Raw genomic sequence first — 19830 nt, forward strand, 5'->3', positions numbered from 1 at the left:
GCGAGAGACGCAAGAGACACAGGTTTGATCCCTGTGTTGGAGAGATCCCAGTAGGAAATGGCAACCTACTCCAGTATTCTTGCCTAGAAAGTTCCATGGACAGAGGAGCCTGGTGGGCTACAGTCCATGAGGTCACAGAGTTGGTCACGACTGAGCACGCACACATACGCTAATATTATATTTCCATTGCGTTGATAATATACTACTAATATTTCCCTTTTATACCAGTCATAATACTCCACTGATCAAATTGGATGGATGGATTAAACTATGCTGCCTTGATAGGCTATCATGCGAATTTTGTTTCTGTTATTGGATATACCATTTGAGATTGGTATAGGCAGTTAAAATTGTTTACCCACATGGTGGCCTAGACCGTGGGTGATTTTGAGGGGAAAGGAAGAATAAATTTAGACAGTTTTGTTACCCAGCTGCAGTCATACTTTTTAAACATCTAGGCAGCCTACTTTATAGAATATTTTATTAAGATTTAGTGTGGGCAAGTCGGAAACATACGCCCAGGTAAGCACCATGAAACCTGCTGGCTTCATGGACTTTGGGTCCGCCTTGTTCCCCAACAGCACTGTCAGAACAGCATCTGCCGTTTTTCTTTCCAAGTTTAAACCTGTCGCCCCTCTGTCAGTGCTAAGGCCTTCTTGAGATGCTCCGGGTCAGCCAGAGGAAGTTCCTGACAAATTATAAGAGCTTAATATCCATGTAATATCAGAACCTCTTGCTGGTGCAGGTAGCTTTTTTTTAAAGGGAGGAATAAAGCCATGTTTTTTTAAAACTTTGTGTACTTTTTTCAAGTATTTGCTAATTAGTCATTAACATTACCAAAGAAATAATTCTAGTCTTTCCTTCATAGATGGATTTATGATACTATAACATAGTAAAGTGCTATATATTAAAGGGATGCTTTCTCATTACCATATAGTATCTGTGATAGATCCTTAGAGGAAGAATTAATTAGCCTTAGAAATAATTTTTAAATGATTGAACAATATTTGATTTTTAATTCTGATTCCGTTACACCTTAAAACTATTGGAATCTATTCCAAGTGTGTCTCTTCTTCCCACTCCCACTTTACTGGTGTGTTTAGAATTGCGTTTAATGCCACCGAGAGTTAAAAATGTAGGTAGTCATGGTGTTGCAGGTTAATTTCTCCCAAACTCTCCTTTGCCTGACAGTATGTTTTCTCTAGAAAGACCCTCAGAAGATTTTATAGTCTCTGTTGATGGATCACTGGTCAATTTATATCTGTTTATGAAGACATAGAAAGTTGATAAGGGACATTCTGTTAAATCATTAATTTGATGGTTCCCTTATAAAACTGTGTCTCAAGTATTTAAGGCAATATTTTCTATAAAAGTGCATATAAAAATGAGACAGTTTGAAATTCAGGGCTTATGCCTGTTTTTACAAATTTGAGTAATAAGTTTTTAAAAACAATTCTGACGTACACTGACTGCTCATATTTTCTAAACTCATATTGTTCTTAAAATACGGCACGGTTCAATTTAGTACTTAGTATTTCCTTCTTTTTTAAAAATGTGTTTGGATTTCTTGGTTCCTACCTCAGTGGAGATGACCGAATCATATATTTCTTTTAAATTTAATAATGGGAAAAATATTGATGACTCAAATACTACTTTGAAAAAGATGTTTTCCCTGTTAATGTTGCAACATTTCAGGACTACTCTCCCTAAATCCCAAATACGTGGGCTGAATCCACTTTTTCTCACGTGTCTGACTTTATTTTCACTTTGGAATTAGTGGTCCTGTAACTTTAAAATTAGTCTGATCCATCTTTTAAAAGTTTGCATATCATTTTACCTAGAATATTACTGAAGACAATAATCCAGGTATGATTATGGAACTCCTGTTATATCTGTGACATCACACTTGGTATTGATGGTATGAAGATGAATTAGACATAGATACCACTCTCAAGTATCTTAAAATATTTAAAAATAGGAAATTTTTATAAGCAGGTATTAAGAAATCTGGTTAAGAGTCTTTTACTAACCTATCATTCTCACCAGTTTCTGTTTTATTGTGTGAACATAAAAATAAGCTGTAACATGTATATGATAAGATGGGTACATAGGAGCTTGTCCTAATTTTGCCATTTCCCTTGTTGTTGTTGGTAGACTCGTTACATCAGGATAGATGGAAGTGTTCCATCTTCAGAAAGAATACATCTGGTTAATCAGTTTCAAAAGGATCCTGAGACTCGTGTAGCTATCCTCAGCATTCAGGCTGCTGGTCAGGTAAGAAGTTTCACATCTGAATTTGATAATGAAATGTTGAGATAATAAAAAGGCCATTAACCTTAACTATAACTTCCCATCTGGTGTGATAAATACTCATTCCACCTTGGAGAGTGCTAGAAAGTGTAACAGAAGGAGACCTCAACACCTCTGATTATAAACTTCCTAAATTTTCAAGTAAAGAATTTCCTGCAAGAATAAAGTTAATTTCATTATAACGCTTTCCCATCATCTTTTGTATAGCATTTTGTCTTCCCTTTCTTACAGCACTTAGCTGTCTTGGTTGTTTTCATCAGAGTCTGTGAGGCAAGGTGGCCTGAGGAAAAAAGAACTCTCCTGTCTTTCTGAAATTTTTGTGGAATGCCCTTGGTTTGTTCCTTAGAGTTAGGTTTGGCTACAAGTAAATGAAAATCCAAATTAACAATGATTTAAGTATATAAAATTTTACTCTTGGATACAGACAGTCCAAGGCTGGTTACCACTCCTAGCAGGTATCTCTTATCTAAGAGTTCTGCTAGAGTTCATATCTATGATCCAGGAAGCTGAATGGAGAAAGGCATGCTACATCTCACTGGCCTGCAGTTATTCCCAGGACCACAACTGTCTTCAAATGAAACTGGAAACAGTAGCCTTTATTGGTCAATCAAGTATTATGTTACAAAGGAGTAAGAAAAAAATAGATATTGGTCTGTACTACCCACTGTAAAAGGGGATACTTATGAACATTTTTTCTACGAGCATTCTAGGATATTTTGATGTAAATATCTAAGCCAGGATATTTAACAGAGGGAAAAGTAATTGAGCGTATTGTTGTTAAATATCCAACTTGGTATATGGCAAATCTGGCAACTTCCGTGGATTCTGGAATCTGGACCGGGACCAGAGTTCTCCTTTTAGTGAGTTAATTGATATATATAAAATTGTCTATGTAGAGAGAATCCATGAAGATGAAGAAGTTCTAGAACTCACTAGGAGTTCTAATCAAACTTTCATGTTGGATTAAATTTCTAGTAGTCTGAGTTTTATATCTGTTAGAATATTTCAGCCATAGAAAATATTATCAAAAAGAGCTGAAATGGAGTACCAATAGCTTGGGAGAAGATAAGTAGGAAGAATCTGAGCAGGAGAGTCTGGGAGTGACCTGATAAAAGACTTTCTGAAATTAAGATTGTACAAGGCACTCACATTCTATTCAAGGCTGTATTCCTGAAGGCCTTGTATAATTCAAAACTTAATACCCTTGAATACTATTAATAAAATCTTCATCAGAATGAAGGAAAGTAGAAAGGGCTTTGTCCTGGAGGTTTCTGAATCTTCCATTGTAGTTTAGTATTAATAGCATCTTTGAGTGATTTGATCTTGCCAATGTATTTCCCCTTTTTACTTGTATGGTCACACGATACTTTTTACACTTTTATGATACTTTTTACTTTAAAAGCTACTTAATTTTTTTGCATTATCTCTGATATTTTGCAGCGTTTCAAATCCTAAATAGCAGCACAGTTTAACATGGTGTTTATTTGACTCTGTCCATGCTTTTATTACTTCTAAGTAATGTTCCAAAGTGGTTGATCTTCAGCTTGAGAATGAGTGCCACTGTTTAATGAATGCTAATATGATGTTGTTATGTGATATTAAAATACTTTAAGTTAACATAACATCAAAGCAGCACAGCAGTCATGAAAGTCACTCGCAGAAGTTCCAGGGCATGTGAGCAACAGCCATGGATTAGATGACACTCCCACAGTACAGGAGGTGTTTCTATTGACCACTTAATACCACCCACAACTGTGTGGCAATAACATAAGCATGATCCACATTTCGCTTGACCTACCCACTTTAAAGTCATGCACTTTTTAACACAGTTTGAAGAGACTTGCATTATTTCATATATTAGTTATAAAATAAGACCTAGTTAATACTTTTAATGTCATACTGTTTCAAACTGATATAAAATACAGTTGCACAAAAATGCAACTGTATTGTATACATCAAGATACAAATCAGTAAACATCAGAGTCTTTGGGATGCAACATGAGAAATTCCATAGATAGAAAAGGCTTTGACTGTAGACATGATTTTCTTGCTTTATAAAACAGAATGAATTAAATGAATAGAGGATGTCATTGCTCTCTGCCTAGTTGCTATGGATACCATGTGTTAGAATTATATTCTCATTTATAATGTATTTTATTAGATTTTCCAATGGTAATGTGAACCCAGTATACATCAGAGGATAAAGCAATTTTGTTTATGTATACATTCTTCAGACTGACTTTAGAAATACTGAAATACCTTTTAAACATGTTCTTTGTAGTTCACCTGACTAATTTGCAGTAAGCGGCCTTCATTTACCTGAATTAAATTTTCTTAATTTGACTTAAAATGAAAGACTGATTTGTTTTTAAGTCCTTCTGTGTTCTCTTGTCTGGGGAACATACTCAGAAAGACTTTATTATACATGGTTCTGTGTTAAATTCTCAGTTCATTTGCATCTCAATTTCTTCACTTTGGGCTTCCCTGGCGGCTCAGACAGTAAAGAATCTGACTGCACTGCAGGAGACCAGGTTTGATCCTTGTGTCAGGAAGAGCCTCTGGAGAAGGGAATGGCTACTCACTCTAGTATTCTTGCCTGGGGAACTCTATGGACAGAGGAACCTGGCAGGCTACAGCCCAGGGAGTCTCAAAGAGTCAGACACAACGGAGCGTCTAACACTTTCACTTTTCACTTTTTTTCTTCACTTTATTTTTCTTAGGGTTTGACATTTACTGCTGCAACTCACGTTGTGTTTGCAGAGTTGTACTGGGACCCTGGACACATAAAACAAGCGGAAGACCGTGCTCACCGGATTGGACAGTGCAGTTCTGTGAACATTCACTACCTTATTGCAAATGGGACTCTAGACACCCTTATGTGGGGAATGTTGAATCGTAAGGTAAAGCTTGAATTTAAACCAGGTTACCAGCGTACTCATAATTATCCATAGCTTGCGTGAGTTAAGAGGCTGAGTTTTGGTGTTTTCAGGCGAAGCATATATATGTACACTAAGATGTTGATGTTGATAAAGACCAAGTCCAGTAAAGGCTTCAGTTGGTAATACTTTACCTGCTGTCCTTGGTAATAAGAGAGGGACATGAATTTACATGTGTTCCTATTGTCTTCCAAGTCCTTCTCTACCATTTTAGAGGCCAGCGGAGGATGAGCTAGTAAGGAAACAAAACATTTTCAAACCCCAAGTCCTTTTTGTAAGCTGAGAACATACACTTTCTCAAAAGGATTCTTGAACCTTGAGTGATTCTTGATCGCTAAAGCCCGTGCGTGATATGTTGAAAAAATAAGATTTTCTTTATTGGATTGCTTGTGACTTAAATGCAAAACCAGGTTACTGCTTAGTAAATGTCAGCTGTGAGGCGACCTGTGGTAAAATCTATATGCTTTTCCATCTCACAGGCTCAGGTTACAGGGAGCACACTGAATGGGAGGAAGGAAAAGCTTCAGGCCGAGGAGGGTGATAAGGAAAAATGGGATTTCCTGCAGTTTGCTGAAGCTTGGACTCCAAATGAAAGGTCTGAAGAGCTCAGGGATGAAATGTTGTTCACTCATGTAAGATTATATCCTTTTCTGGTTTTTATACCATGAAACTCTGCCTTTATCGTATATTGTTTTAAGTAGCAATTTTTAATTGCTCATGCTACTGAAAGGAGTCTCCGTGTAAAGGTGGAGAAGTTCTGAGAACTAAAGGGTGGCTTTGATATCAGGAGGCTGCAAGAGTGATTTGTATTTTTCAACAGTAATAGATCAGTGCTCACTGTTCAACTCCTTAGAAAAACAAGCCAAGTAGAATTCTTGCCTTCAGGAGAAACTATGGGAGACTATCTCTGAGACCCTGAGGGTAGGGAAAGATATATTAAATTTGCCACAAAAAGTGACATACACAAGTCTCATACTCAGTAAAGATATTTTGCATTACAGTGTTCAAAGTATATAACTTTATACAATTCAGTTAGTAAAACAAACAAGCTAGCAGAAAAAATAGGCAAACAATGTGAGCATCAGAGGAGACTGGCCTGAACAGACAAAACATGAAGAGAAGTTAGCTTCTCCAAAATAAGACGAATTTATAAAGGTACCCTTTTCTCTTTACAATTAGTACGTAATCTATGGTGTGATACTTTGAGATCATGTGACCATTACTGTTCCCAAAACCTTTGATGCCGCGGTTTTAGTATTCATTGATCTTTGCCTGAAGCAGTTTTGAAATCGTGATTTTTTGAATTCCATCATTGCTTCTTCATTAGCTGGCATTTTTCTGTAGAGAAAAGCTCACTTCCTCCTTTTTAAAAAATATCACTATGAACTTGGGATTCTGTTATTATTTAGTGTGTTATAATCTTGGCCTTTTTTTTTAAGATCTGGCTGGAGGAAACACCTTTATTTTATTGGATTTTTGTTGTTGTTTGGGGTTTTTATTGAAGAATAGTTGGTTTACAGTATTTGAGTTCGTCTCAGATGTACTGCAAAGTGATTCAGTTATGTGGTTTTTTCATATTATTTTCCATTATAGGTTATTATAAGATATTGAATATAGTTCCCTGTGCTATACAGTAGGACCTTTTGTTTATCTATTTTATGTATAGTAGTTTATATCTGTGAAAATTAGGCCATACTCCTAGTTTATTCCTCTCCACCCCCTTTCCTGTTTGGTAACCATAAGCATGTTATGGAACTGCTATGGGCCTTAGATCCACAAACACAGATTAGAGTATTACTTACTTCATAGGCTGTCGGCATTAAGTGACAGATATTGTATGAGAGTGAGTTTAGCCCAGTTCTGACACTTGGTAAATACTCAGCTGATGGGCAAAACAAAAGCAAACAAAGAGACAAAAAAGCCCAACAACCTTCTTTTTCCAAATCAACTATATTTTGTCAAGTGTTCCCAACATGTATCACACAGACCCTGTCAAGAGGCAATGTAAAGAATTAGTAGGGCCGAATACTAACAAGGACTAAGCAAGGACTCTGGTGCTGGTCTGCCTGGTTCAAATCCTTTCTCTACCACTAATTGGGGATCTTGGGAAGTCACTTAACTTCTGTGTGCCTTAGTTTCCATTTATTTTATATATATATATATATATATATACACACACACACACACACCACCTATAAGTGATATCATTTGATATTTGTCTTTCTCTGTCAGAGTTACTTCACTTAGTATGATCATCTCTAGGTTCATTCATGTTGCTGCCAATGACATTATTTCATTCTTTTTTTCATTAAAAAAAATTTTTTACAGTACATTAAATTTACTCATAAAAACATTCTAAAAATGTATAATTGTTGCATTTTAACAAAGTATAATAAAACATAAAAGTCCCCAAAACAGAACACTTGACATTTACAATTCAAAATCAAATTAGCAGGATATTAAATATTTACAAAACTATATCTTTTAAAAATATTTGTAAAGTTGCATGCAATTTTATAGAACTGACATAAAAGAATGGCTCAAAAATGGGAGAATTTTCCTTCATTCTTAAAAAGAGAATATGTCCCATAGAAGCTGTGAACATTCTTGAGTACACAAGGTATTCTATTGTGTGTATGTGTTTGTGCATGACGCATCTTAAACCAATCATCTGTTGATGGGCATTTGTGTTGCTTCTATGTCTTGGCTATTATAAATAGTGCAGCAGATACACTGGAGTACGTGTAGCTTTTCTAGTTAGAGTTTTCTTCTTTCCTGGATAGATGCCTAGGAGTGGGATTGTAGGGTTTATTATTTGTAGACTTTTTTAATGATGGCAGTTCTGATTGGTATGAGGTAATACCTCATTCCTACAACCATAATAGTTTCATTGCAAGGAATACATTCTTCTGCATATATATAAGGATACATGTACAAAGATGTGTACTCAGTGATCCTTTCTGGATTGCAAAAAATTGGAAACAACCAAAATGTCCATCAGTATGACAATGGCTATATCACTTGTCACAGGATACTACATAGAAGTTAACATGAATGACTTAGGTTTATATGTATGAACATGACCATATTTTGAAAATATGATGTTATTTTTTGAATGCACAGCACACACAAACACACAAATAATATTATATATTTGTGAATACATATATATAAAATAAGATATGTAAATATAGATTGGAAGAATACATATTAAATTTATTGCCTCTGAAAGAAGAGAAGAATGAGTCTAAGGAAGACTAAAAGTGTGGCAGCAGCTTTATCAGAAGTATTTTATTTTTAAAAAGTATCAGAAGTAAATATTACAATGTTAGTATCTGTAAATTTTGAATGATGGGTTTATGGATATTTGTTATATTGTCTGTACAATAACAAATGCTATTTGGAGGCCATGTGGAAACTGAATAAGAGATAATACATTAGAGGAGCATATCGTCATTCAAACTGTCTTTTTCCTAGCTCTTCTGGTTCAAAATGGTGTGAGAGTTAATGGGGAGTTTAATTGTAATTTTTTAAAGAATTGATACGATATTATAGGAATGAAATTGAAGTCTGTACACATTTTCTCATAATGCAAAATTAAAATTTTAATCTCAAGTTTAGTTCCATAAAATACGTAATGTTTTTTATGTGGAACCTTATTACATTTTTTTATATGCTCTTTGGAGGGCTAGTACATTTTTCTTTTCTAGGATACCAGAATGCCATTCTGTCACATTTGTTTTAAGAAAAAAAGAATTATTTCCGAGATATTTTTCTCTTATTTTTAAAAACTACTTTTATTTTAGTAGTGTTTATTATGTTGTAATTTGATCTATAAAAATCAATAGATATGCTAGGTATTTTAAAATATATATAGCTAAAACCATGATTTGTAGCCATTTTTCCTGTAAAATTTCCTGTTGAACTATGTCTGAGTTCCTTCCTAAGATAAATATTAAGAACTTTAAACACATGTTCCCACATATATATATATATATATATATATATATGTTTATTGTTTTTGGGTGTCTCCAAAGAAAATTATGTATCTGTGTACAAAGTTAAAAAAAAAAATCACCTATCACCCTTAGAAAATCTTGTTTTTCTTGAATTAGGTGTTTATCTTTCAAAAGGTTAGTGTTAACTCACACAGATTTCTCAATGGTTTTGTATAGATGGGAATCTTGTAATGTGAAGAGACCATTTTATTCAATTTGCTTTGTTTTGCTTTGCATTTATTTCCTTGTTTGTTGGCCAAGGTGTGAAGTAAGTTTAGGTGAGGTAGCTGCTTATCCCTTTGTCTTTATACCCTCCAGTTTCATGCATCTTAAGAAATGTTCAATTTGTTGAGAAATCCTAAGGAAATTTAACCAACATGTTCTTCTGAGTGCTGCCAAAATTTCAGCATTTCCTATGGGAATTTTTCTATTTATACTGATGTCTTTCAGATCCTTTTTTAAAGCCTATTAAAAAAAGTTGCCTACATTTAGCATTTTTAGGATACTTCCAATTTTACCGATTAAACTTTGCCAAATTAACTTTGCCCACTGTCATCAAAAACTTGTTTAACTGAAATGTTGATAACAGTTCTAATTGGATGGTTTTTAATAGCTTATGAATATTTCTGTAGTGTCAGCATTTTAAGGAATGTTCATTTTATCTCTGTCCTGGCGTGTGGCTGCTGCATCTAGAGGTTAGAGTTGGGGCAAAGAAGAAGGACCTCTCAAGGCCGGAGGAATAGATTGTGTGTGTTAGTGTGAGACTTGCCCAGGCTGTCAGCTTTAGAGTAAGGGAGACTGGGAGGCTCCAAGAAGCAGAGAGGGAACCTGCAGGGCAGAGAGAGGATGAACTGAGACAGGAAGAGTCAGGAGCCCCAGCTCCTGGGTCCCTGGTTTGCCACAGTCTTCTTAACTCTTCTGGTTCATCACGTTCAAAATGTTGTAGACTCTAAAAAATGATTTTTAGAAAGCCAATGAAAGTGGTACATTTGACAAGTTGGTCTCCAGTGAATTGGGTTTCAGGTGGACTGACATTTAGCATATGAAAGTGTTAGTTGCTCATTCGTGTCTGACTCTTTGCGACCCCACGGACTGTAGCCCATCAGGCTCCTCTGTCCATGGGATTCTCCAGGTAAGAGTACTGGAGCGGGTAGACATTCCCTTCTCCAGGGGATTTTCCTGACCAAGGAATTGAACTGGGACTCCTGAATTGCAGTTAGATTCTTTACTGTCTAAACCACCTGGCTTAGTCTTTAGCACACGGGCTTTTGGCAAATTGGTTCTCTGTGAATTGATGAAGAGCAAATATCAGTGGATTATGGGTCCTGGGTTCAGGGAGACCTGTGATTGGGAAGAAGAGGAGGAAAATGAAAGAATATTTTCCTGGACAGAATTTTTATATTAGTTTGTTCTTTCTTGTCTTCTTTCTCCCCTGGTGTTCATTCAGAATGACATTGGCATTATCTTTGTCTCCCTCCTCTCTTAATCAGAATACTTTGTCACAGAACTCAGCTTATTAAAAATGTATGGAACCAGGGCTAGCGCTATACCAGTGTATATGGATACAAGTGTACTGGCTGTTAAATGTTAAGTATTTGGTAAACAGCCGCGTCTTCGATCCCTTCATTGTACTCCCTCACCCACCACCTGGACCTCCCCATGATCCTTCACAGTCTTGGCCGCAAGGATTCTGGTTAATACTGCTGCGGTAGCTGTTATTAAGTATTTAAATAACACCCTGCATAAAATGAGTCCGTATAAATGTATGAGTCACAGTTCTTTACCCATCCTAGGTATATTTACATTTTTAAAAGATTCTTTATTAACCCAAATGAATCTCAAATTGAAGTCCAACTCAAATGAAAAGAAGTAATTCTACCACCATGGAGAAGGGTGACTTTGCATAGCCCAGTTGGCTCTCCCCTTAATAACCAATTCCTTCCAGAGGCCATCGCCAAGGTCACTGTCTCAGATAGGATCCAGTTTCTCAAGGTTCTTCCTTTCTTCTACACCTTCTTCTACATGCATGACTTCTCAGTTCTCTTCGTTTTGCAGTGTTTCAATTTTCCTACATTGGCTTCCAAGGAGTGATAAAGTAGGGTGTCTCCAGATGGAAGGAGAGAAAGGTATGGACTATAGTAGTCTATATTGTCATTTCCAGTAATTAAAGGCTGTTTCTGGGTAAAATAGAATGAGTGGAGTAATCACATAGGAAGCCTGCCTCTATAATTTTCATTTTCTCCTGTCATCATCTCATGGGTATCCCTTGCTTGAGTGACAGCTGTGGGAAATTGGGCCTTTCCCTTTTGCCTCTTCTTTTCCCATCCTCTTTTGGCTCTTCATGGATAAGAGCCAGCAGCATCATTTATTCAGCTACTTAAGTCCCTAGATCACTAGATAGCTCCTGAGGTCCCTTTCATTCATTATATATGTATACAAAATAAAATATCCGAAGAGAAACTTGGTGCATAAGAGATTCACAGATAAGCAAAAGAAAGGACTCTAACTTCATATGGGTAACAAATCCAGCTCCTGCTTAGGATAAATCTTCTTTGGGTTTGGTTTCTCTTCTCCAAATCTCACTAAGCCAGCGTGTGCATGCTCAGTCATGTCTGACTCATTTGTGACCCCATGGACTGTAGCCCCTCCAGTGTCCTCTGTCTATGGGTTTCTCCAGGCAAGAATACTAGAGTGGGTTGCCATTTCCTTCTCCAGGGGATCTTCCTGACCCAGGGATCAAACCCAGGTCTCCTGCATTGCAGGCAAATTCTTTACCATCTGAGCCACTGGGGAAGCCCTGCTGAGCCAGAGCTGCTTCCATTTCATTACTTCAGACAGCAGTTCTCTTTCTGTTGTGGAATAGATCTCCAGACAGTTTCCAAGTTCAGTCACACTGCAGTTTCTGCTTTCCCTCAGCCATTGTTTTCATTTTGTAGGCTTTAGCTCAACATCTCCTAATTCTTTCTCCTCACTAGCCTCTCCCTGATTGTCTCATCTTTCTTTCCTTGCCATAGAACTTGCATCATTGACCTGGCTCATGCCCTGCCTTTTCTCTGTCATAGTCATCAAGTCCCCTGGTCTACTGTCCTCAAGGCCATCTAGAATGTCCTTCACCCAAGGCAAGTTTACATTTGCATTAAACCACCCATATTTGCATTAAAAATATATAGAATGCATACCAGTCTGCTGAGAAAAAATTCTATGTAACTGAAATGGAGAGCTCTTTAGCACACTGAAATTTAAAAATATGCATTCCAAATTCAAAACAAACTTTACATTTTTTATTAAATGCCAACATTGTAAAAAATGTTTGTTTTGTTGACCTAAGGACTGCAAATAAGAAATCATGTCATACATATAAAAAATTACTTTGTTCCCACATACTGTCTAGTTGGAAAAAAATGGTGACAGCAAAAAAGAAAATTGATCACAGGAGCTCTATATTCATGAAGTATAAATCATTCTTATCCAAAAATCTCTTGTTTCTCAGTATGCTAAAGCACTACTTTCTTGAAGATAACACATCTTAAATTAGAATATTTATTTAATATGTATTTTAGAATTCAAGCCACTATGTAAACATGATGTAATTAGTTTGCATAATAGCCTAATAATAAGGACAAGAGGGTAGCCTCATTACTGTGGAAACATATAAATATCTCTGTCACAGCTTACATCACATAGTGCTATTATTAGGCATTTTTCTTGTTTGCCTTTGTAACTTCATTTCACTCAGTGATAATAATTAACATGTACTGTACTGAGTATTCCAAGCCCTTAAAAACTTATGACTTTATTTAACATTCAGGGCTGTACCAGAGGCAGATAATATTACCCTGCCCCAATAAAGCTCAGAAAGATTAAAGATCACCTGCCTAAGTTCATGTAGCCAATAAGTAGCAGAGTTTGGATTTGAACTCACAGCTTTCAGCTGCAAAGTCAACCTTCATAACCTTACCAAATTATACTAGATGCATTAGCCCATTGTGGATCCCCAATTATTTGTGGAATGAAAAGAAAACTGAAATTCAGTTCTGTTAACCAGTGTTTATAGGATGTGTACTACTGTTTTGGACCAGGGCTTTTTGCCTCCTTAATCAACAGAAATTGATCAGAGACCAGACAAGGAAGTCAGGCAAAGCTTTATTGGAGCCCCTGCTGCAGTAGAAAGGAGCAAAAATATGCAACAGGTTCCCTTGCTAACTCCCATTCAGGAGGAGTAAGCTGGTTCCTTATGTGGAGTGAGAATAGGGGTGTGTCCCGAGGTTTGGCTGGAGGGGTGGCTTAGGTAGTGTGCCCGCCCCTTTGGTAGTATTGAGTACAGGGGGCATGCACAGTACCCTGCTTTTGCCCCCTGCTTTTCCTCCCAACACCCAGTTTTTGCTCCTAGGTCTTCAGAAGTAGCAGTTGGGTTGTTTGGTTTTTTTGTATCCTTTGGTCCTGTGCTCACAGTGGTTTTCAGTCCCTTGTAGTTTCTTTGTATTTTGTTTCTCAAAGAGCCATTTGTCCAGTTGTAAGTGCTGCAGCAAAGGGTCCCAGGTCCCACCCTGTCTCTCCTACCACGGGGCATTCAAAGATCATTCATTGTATAAACATTTATTAAGATTGTTATGTATAACTGTTTCACTTTGCTGTCCAGCAGAACCTAATACTATAAATATATACAAATCACCATACCCCAATAAAAATTAATTTTAAAAAAAGATTATATGAAATGCAAATCAAAAACCACAAATACCACTTCACACCCACTAGAATGACTAAAATTAAGAGAGACAACGTATATTGGCACAGATGTAGAAAAATCAGAACACTAATACACTGCTGCTAAGAATGGAAAATGGTGTAGCCATTTTGAAAAACAGCCTGACAGTTTCTTAAAGTGTGAAAACACAAATTTAATGTATGACCCAGCAATTCTACTTCTAAGGGAATTGAAAACATATATCTACATAAAAACCTGTACGTAAATGTCATAGCAGCATGACTCATTATAGCCAGAAGTTGAGAACAGTCCAAATGTCTATCAGTTGATGAACGGATAAACAAAATATGGTCTGTGTGTGTGTGTGTGTGTGTGTGTGTGTGTGTGTGTGTGTGTGTTAGTTGCTCAGTCCTGTCCAACTCTTTGTGATCCCATGAACTGTAGTTCTCCAGGCACCTCTGTTCATGGAATTCTTCAGGCAAGAATACTGGAGTTGGTAGCTATTCCCTTCTCCAGGGGATTGTCCCGACCCAGGGATCGAACCCAGGTCTCTTGCATTGCAGGAAGATTCTTTATTGTCTTAGCCACTAGGGAAACCCTATACATATGTGTATATATCCATCCATACAATGGAATCTTATTCAGCCGTAAAAAGGAGTGAAGTTCTGATGCATGCTATAACATAGCTGAACCCTGAACATGTTCTTCTAAGTGAAAGAAGACAAACACGAAAGGCCATATATTATTTGGTTCCATTTATATTTTGTAGCCAGAATAGGCAAATCCATAGAGACATAAAATAGATTGGTGGCTGCCAGGGTCTTGAGAGAAGAAGGGACAGAAAGAGACGGCTTACTTGGATTGGGGTTTCTTTTTGAGGGTGATGGAAGTATTTTACAAGTAAAGAGAGGTGATGGTTACATAATTATACTGAAAGGCACTGAATTGGATACTTTATAAGAGTTAATTAGTAATCGTATATAAATAGATTTCATCTCACTACATCTGTTGTTTTAAAAAGACTATATCCTAGGTGCAAAGATAAGGAAAACAGCTAACTTTCTTTTGGAGCTTACTCTTTAACTGGGAGAGATGATTGTAAGTGAATCATTTTAATGCAGTGTAATAAATGTGAAAACACGCTCTGGGAACGTAGGATAGAATAAATAACTACCTGTGGGAAACATCTGAGCTGGATTATGAAGGATGAGATCAAAAGAAATGAGACCCACGCTCCCACAGGCACCATGATAGTTCCAAGACCGACGGTAAACATCAAAAAGTGGGTGATGCCCCAATCCCTGGAAATCCCCAGGCCTTCCCCAAAATAGCTGGAAGACTCCTCCCACTCATTAGCTTATAAAATTACCCAGCCCTATAAAAACCTAACAGTCCCATACCCTGGTGTCTCTCTTGCCTTCCAAGATGGCCCACACCTTGTTTATAGAGTGTGTTTCCTTCACTTAAAAAAAATAATAATAGAAAAATGGGTCCTGGTTCAGGCAGAGAAACACTGAAAGCATGGGCCAGAGCCCAGTGATAGGAACAGGCATCCTGACAATGGGAATTCCATGCAAATGTGAGCGTGTGAGAAGTGAGTCAAAGTAGAGGGAGCCTGAGACTTTGGCACTGATCGGATGGAGAGGAACCCACGCGTGCCCTGCCAGGAAGTTGGACTTCATCCTGGAAGTAGTGTAGTGTCATCAGAGCCTTTTAAGGAGATGAATAGCATGATCAGACTTGTTTTCTAAAGACACTCCTCATGGCAGTGTGGGAAATGAACAGGAGGGAGAAGGGACAGGTTCTTGGAGGCAGTGGTGATTGGGGATGGATTACTTCTGCCTCCCTCCCATCCAGTTTGAGTCTGTGGTAAAAGGATTTTCTGTCTCCACTCCTGAGGGCTTGCTCCCCCAACCCCTGGAGGATGAGTTGTTAATCTGAAATTTTTTCAGCGTGAGAACTTGGGACACAGCTCAGGGCTCGTGCGTCCCGGAGGGGTGCTCCTCTTGTACTGTGTCTCCACCAGAAGCGAGCCCTGTAATCTTCTCTGCTGCTCACTTTGGGATGAGAAGTAGGAAGTCCCATTGTGGCCTTCGGTTTTGGCTGGTTTCTTTAAAACACCTTTTTACCAAATTTTACTGGGGTGCTTTCAGGCACTTACGGGTCTATTCATAAAGCCAGTTCCTTTTTATTCACAAGGCTATCACCAAATGGAAGTCCCCTTTGTCAGGGACTCCCAGCTGGAGCCTGGGGTACTGAACTCCACCCTGAAAACTCCTAACAGTGATAGAGATAACAGAGAAAGACAAACTGCAGACATTTCACAGGTAGTATCATCACAGTGAGGCCTGGGGGGATCCTGGTCTAACAGCAGCAGATGCAGGAGAAGTGGAAGGAACTGAAGCAAGCATTTAAAGGAGATTCCATAACTAGAGGCATGTGAGTAGGTAAGGGCAGGACAAATGGACGCCACAGGAAGTGATCCAGTTTAGTCTAAAACTGAAGGATCCACAGCAGAGGTGACTGTGTGCGTGCCCAGTCATGTCTGACTTTTTACGACTCCACGGGACTGTAGCCCACCAGGCTCCTCTGTCCGTGGGATTCTCCAGGCAGGAATCCTGGAATGGGTTGCCATTTCCTCCTCCAGGGGATCTCAAACCCATGCCTTCCCAGGTCTCCTGCAGTTGGCAGGCAGATTCTTCACCACTGTGCCACCTGGGAAGCCCCATAACAGAGGATTTCGTGTTAATTTGGTAAACAGGGAAGAGCTGAGAGACTGTGACGGTGGGAAGTGAGCAGGTCTGCCCACAGAGTGAAGACCCACGCAGCCCCTCTGGAGTCTGAGGCACCTCTGAACAGCTCAGCTGATGTCTAGGAGGCATTTTGTTTGCTGTGTTTCTTCTGTGCCCACAGAGGAAACTTGCTGTGCCTAGGTGCTGCTCACTGCCAAAATTTTAATTAGTACATGGGAATGGACGTTGTGCGAAATTTGAAAAAGTCATTTCTTTTTTAGGAGAATTTAAATTCATTTTTCAGCCAGATGATTGAAAGTCTACTTTTCTCACTCTATATCGCCTGGCTTGTTTGTAAGTGTTAGCAAACTGGCTGTTTAGTTCCCTTTCCAATCATCAGCCGTCCACTGTTCCGGAGACCAGCACGATATCATGGTCACCCATTTGTAAGCTATGGTTTTGTTAATTCTTTGGGAGGAGGGGACAGACACGAGGCGGCGCTGCTTTCTCCCAGAGCCGCCCTTCGATCAAAGTCTGTTAAACCTGCCACCAGGGCTTTTGTGTGTGGCATGTCCTGCGCTGGAATGGCACCAGGCTTTGAAGTGCTTTATTGGTTTTTTTTTTTATGAGTTTTACCAGATTTGCTTTTCCTTTCCTTCAGTTCTAATAACTAACTTTTAATCCTGTCATCATGGCGGGGGATTTGTCTCTAAAGAGCAGTTGTTTCCCATGGTGCAAAACGGAGCAAATATCTTAGGTCCCTGAACCTTTCAAATAAACACACGCATTTCGCCACCTTAAGCATTTTGCAGGTTTTGTTCCCAGTGCTTCTCACCAAAAGCAATATTTTTTCTTTTGCTTTTCAAAAACAATATTGAACAAAAGGCAGGAACATAATAACTCAGTGTCAGCTCTATAACTGAGGAGAGGAATATGTTCTTCTGTTTCTTACACTTATTACACGGGCATGTTGACTTAACTATATTTTCCCCAAAGCCTTGTGATAAAAATTACTATAAGCTTAGATTCAGTTCATTTCAGTTCAGTTTAGTTGCTCAGTCGTGTCCGACTCTTTGATTACTCTTCCTATTTAGAAACATGTACTTTTAAGTTCCTTTTTTATCATACATTAAAAGGGTCACTTAATATAGTTATTTCTTTATAAGGACAGTCATGATGAGTTAAGGCATTTGTCAGTAATTTGTTCCTATACTGTCTCTTCTGAATGCAAGAATGTAGTTATAAAAAACAAAAGACTTCTTAGCTCAATCTTGCTATTAAGTAACAGAGTTTTCCTAAGTCATAAAAGTATTGTCTTTCTATGTTCCTGATATGTTTGCCACTGAGAAATGCTGACAACATTAACACAGTTGGTAATTTTTCAATTATAAATCTGCCAGGAGATTATGGCTATTGTAACTTGGGGATTCTAGTTTGTTTTGGCGAGCCTCATAAAGTTTGTCCCTCTAAGGAGTCATGTTATTGATAAATTTAATTTTTTTTTTTAGAAAACATGCTTATGTGGGGAACATTTTGTTTACAATCATTTCTTATCCCCTTTTATTCAGATGCTTTAATCAGTAGATCCATCATTCATTCACTTTATGAAAATTAATAGAAAAAGGACAAAAGAAAGGTAATTATATCATCATCTTACTAAAATGCAAGACTTTTGCATTCATGTTTAATATCTGAGTCTACAAATCTTGTTGAAGGTCATTTCCTTCTTGTTAACCAGACATGTCCCAATTGCTTGCTGGGATCTCCATGAGAAAGCTGATGATGGTAGACCCTTGTCTCAGAACGTCACGGAGGGTGTGTTTTGTTTTAAGCTGACCTACGTGACATTACGCCTTTGAGTCCTGCCAGCACAGCAGTGCCTCCTGTCACTCCCCAGTCATTATGATTCATGTGCTTTTTTCTCACCTCACCAGTGATTTCTCTCTCTCTCTTTTTTTTTTTTTTGGACTGTATGAGACTCTCGTGTCATTTGCTCTCTTAAGCTATTCAGAGTCTAGTTAGAGGGACAGATAAATGAGCTCAGTGATGTGTCTTGCCTACACAGAAGTCACTCCATTTGGTATTGTTCAGGTTTTTTTTTTTAAGTATATATATCAGCTTTTCTTTAATACATAATATTTATTTTTTTATGTTTGGCTATCCGGTGTCTCCGTTGCTACACAGGCTTTTCTCTAGTTACCATGAGCAGGGGCTACTCTCTAGTTGAGATGCGCAGGCTTCTCATTGTCGTGGCTTCTCATGGAGCGGAGTGTGGGCTCTAGCGTACACGGGCTTCAGTGGGTGCAGCACGTGGGCTCAATAGTTGCAGCTCCCGGGCTCTAGAGCACCGGCTCAATAGCTGTGGTGCACAAGCTTAGTTGCTTTGCGGCAGATGGGATCTTCCTGGATCAGGGATCGAACCTGTGTCTCCTGCATTGGCAGGCGGATTCTTTACCACTGAGCCAGCCACCAAGGAAGCCCTGGTATTATCCAGGTTTTTTAAGTATTGAGAGATGTTAGAGTCTCATTAAGAATTTAAGAGAATTTATGTATTTGTTTCCACTTAGAAGAGTTTGTTCACCACTCAAATGTACATTCACAAATGAACCCTCAATCTCTCTTTACAACAGAAAATTAAGAAATAGACAGAGCTAATCAAACTGCATGTGCATTTTCTAATCCAGTGGCTCTTAACTTTTGTCTCAAATCTCTTTGAGACCATAGAGAAAGTAAAGAACTGCTCTCCAAAAATGCACATACAGTACAGACATTTTACGGACAATTTCACAGGTTTCTCAGGCTCACTGAAGGGCATACAAGGTCTTGTGAGAGGCCCGTGGATCCCAAGTCTTAACTCATGTTCAGTAAACCTTTAAACCTTCTCCTTCTAATGCATGTAATTATCGTCAGGATGTGTTCAGGAGATTTTCTCACCTGTTTCTCTGTCAGTTATAGCCACTTATTTTCAGAGAAACCACACCAGCCAGCTTCATGCCTGATTGTTCAGAGGCTTCAGTATGAAAACATAACTGATAATATACACCAGGTTTCTAATCGATTACCTCAGACGAAGGGTCTTGAGTATTCCTGTTAAACCTTGTCCTTCTTCTAGCCCTGTGACCAGGGCACTACCTGGGACCTTCAGTCCA

The 19830-nt window shown here is 38.2% G+C and overlaps 1 protein-coding gene across 4 annotated transcripts in view; it reads left to right on the forward strand.

The window, feature by feature from the left end:
• Positions 1-19830, forward strand: part of ZRANB3 (zinc finger RANBP2-type containing 3) — a 285930-nt gene that overhangs the window by 225786 nt on the left and 40314 nt on the right. For 3 of the 4 annotated variants that reach the window (XM_061135065.1, XM_061135066.1, XM_061135063.1), the window contains exons 10-12: positions 2155-2274; positions 5031-5210; positions 5726-5878. In XM_061135065.1, coding sequence (XP_060991048.1) covers positions 2155-2274; positions 5031-5210; positions 5726-5878 — 453 coding nt within the window. The remainder of the gene's footprint in view (positions 1-2154; positions 2275-5030; positions 5211-5725; positions 5879-19830) is intronic. The other variant, XM_061135064.1, reaches the window with a different exon arrangement.

Source organism: Dama dama, chromosome 33 (assembly GCF_033118175.1).
Source record: "Dama dama isolate Ldn47 chromosome 33, ASM3311817v1, whole genome shotgun sequence".
Taxonomy (NCBI): Eukaryota; Metazoa; Chordata; class Mammalia; order Artiodactyla; family Cervidae; genus Dama; species Dama dama.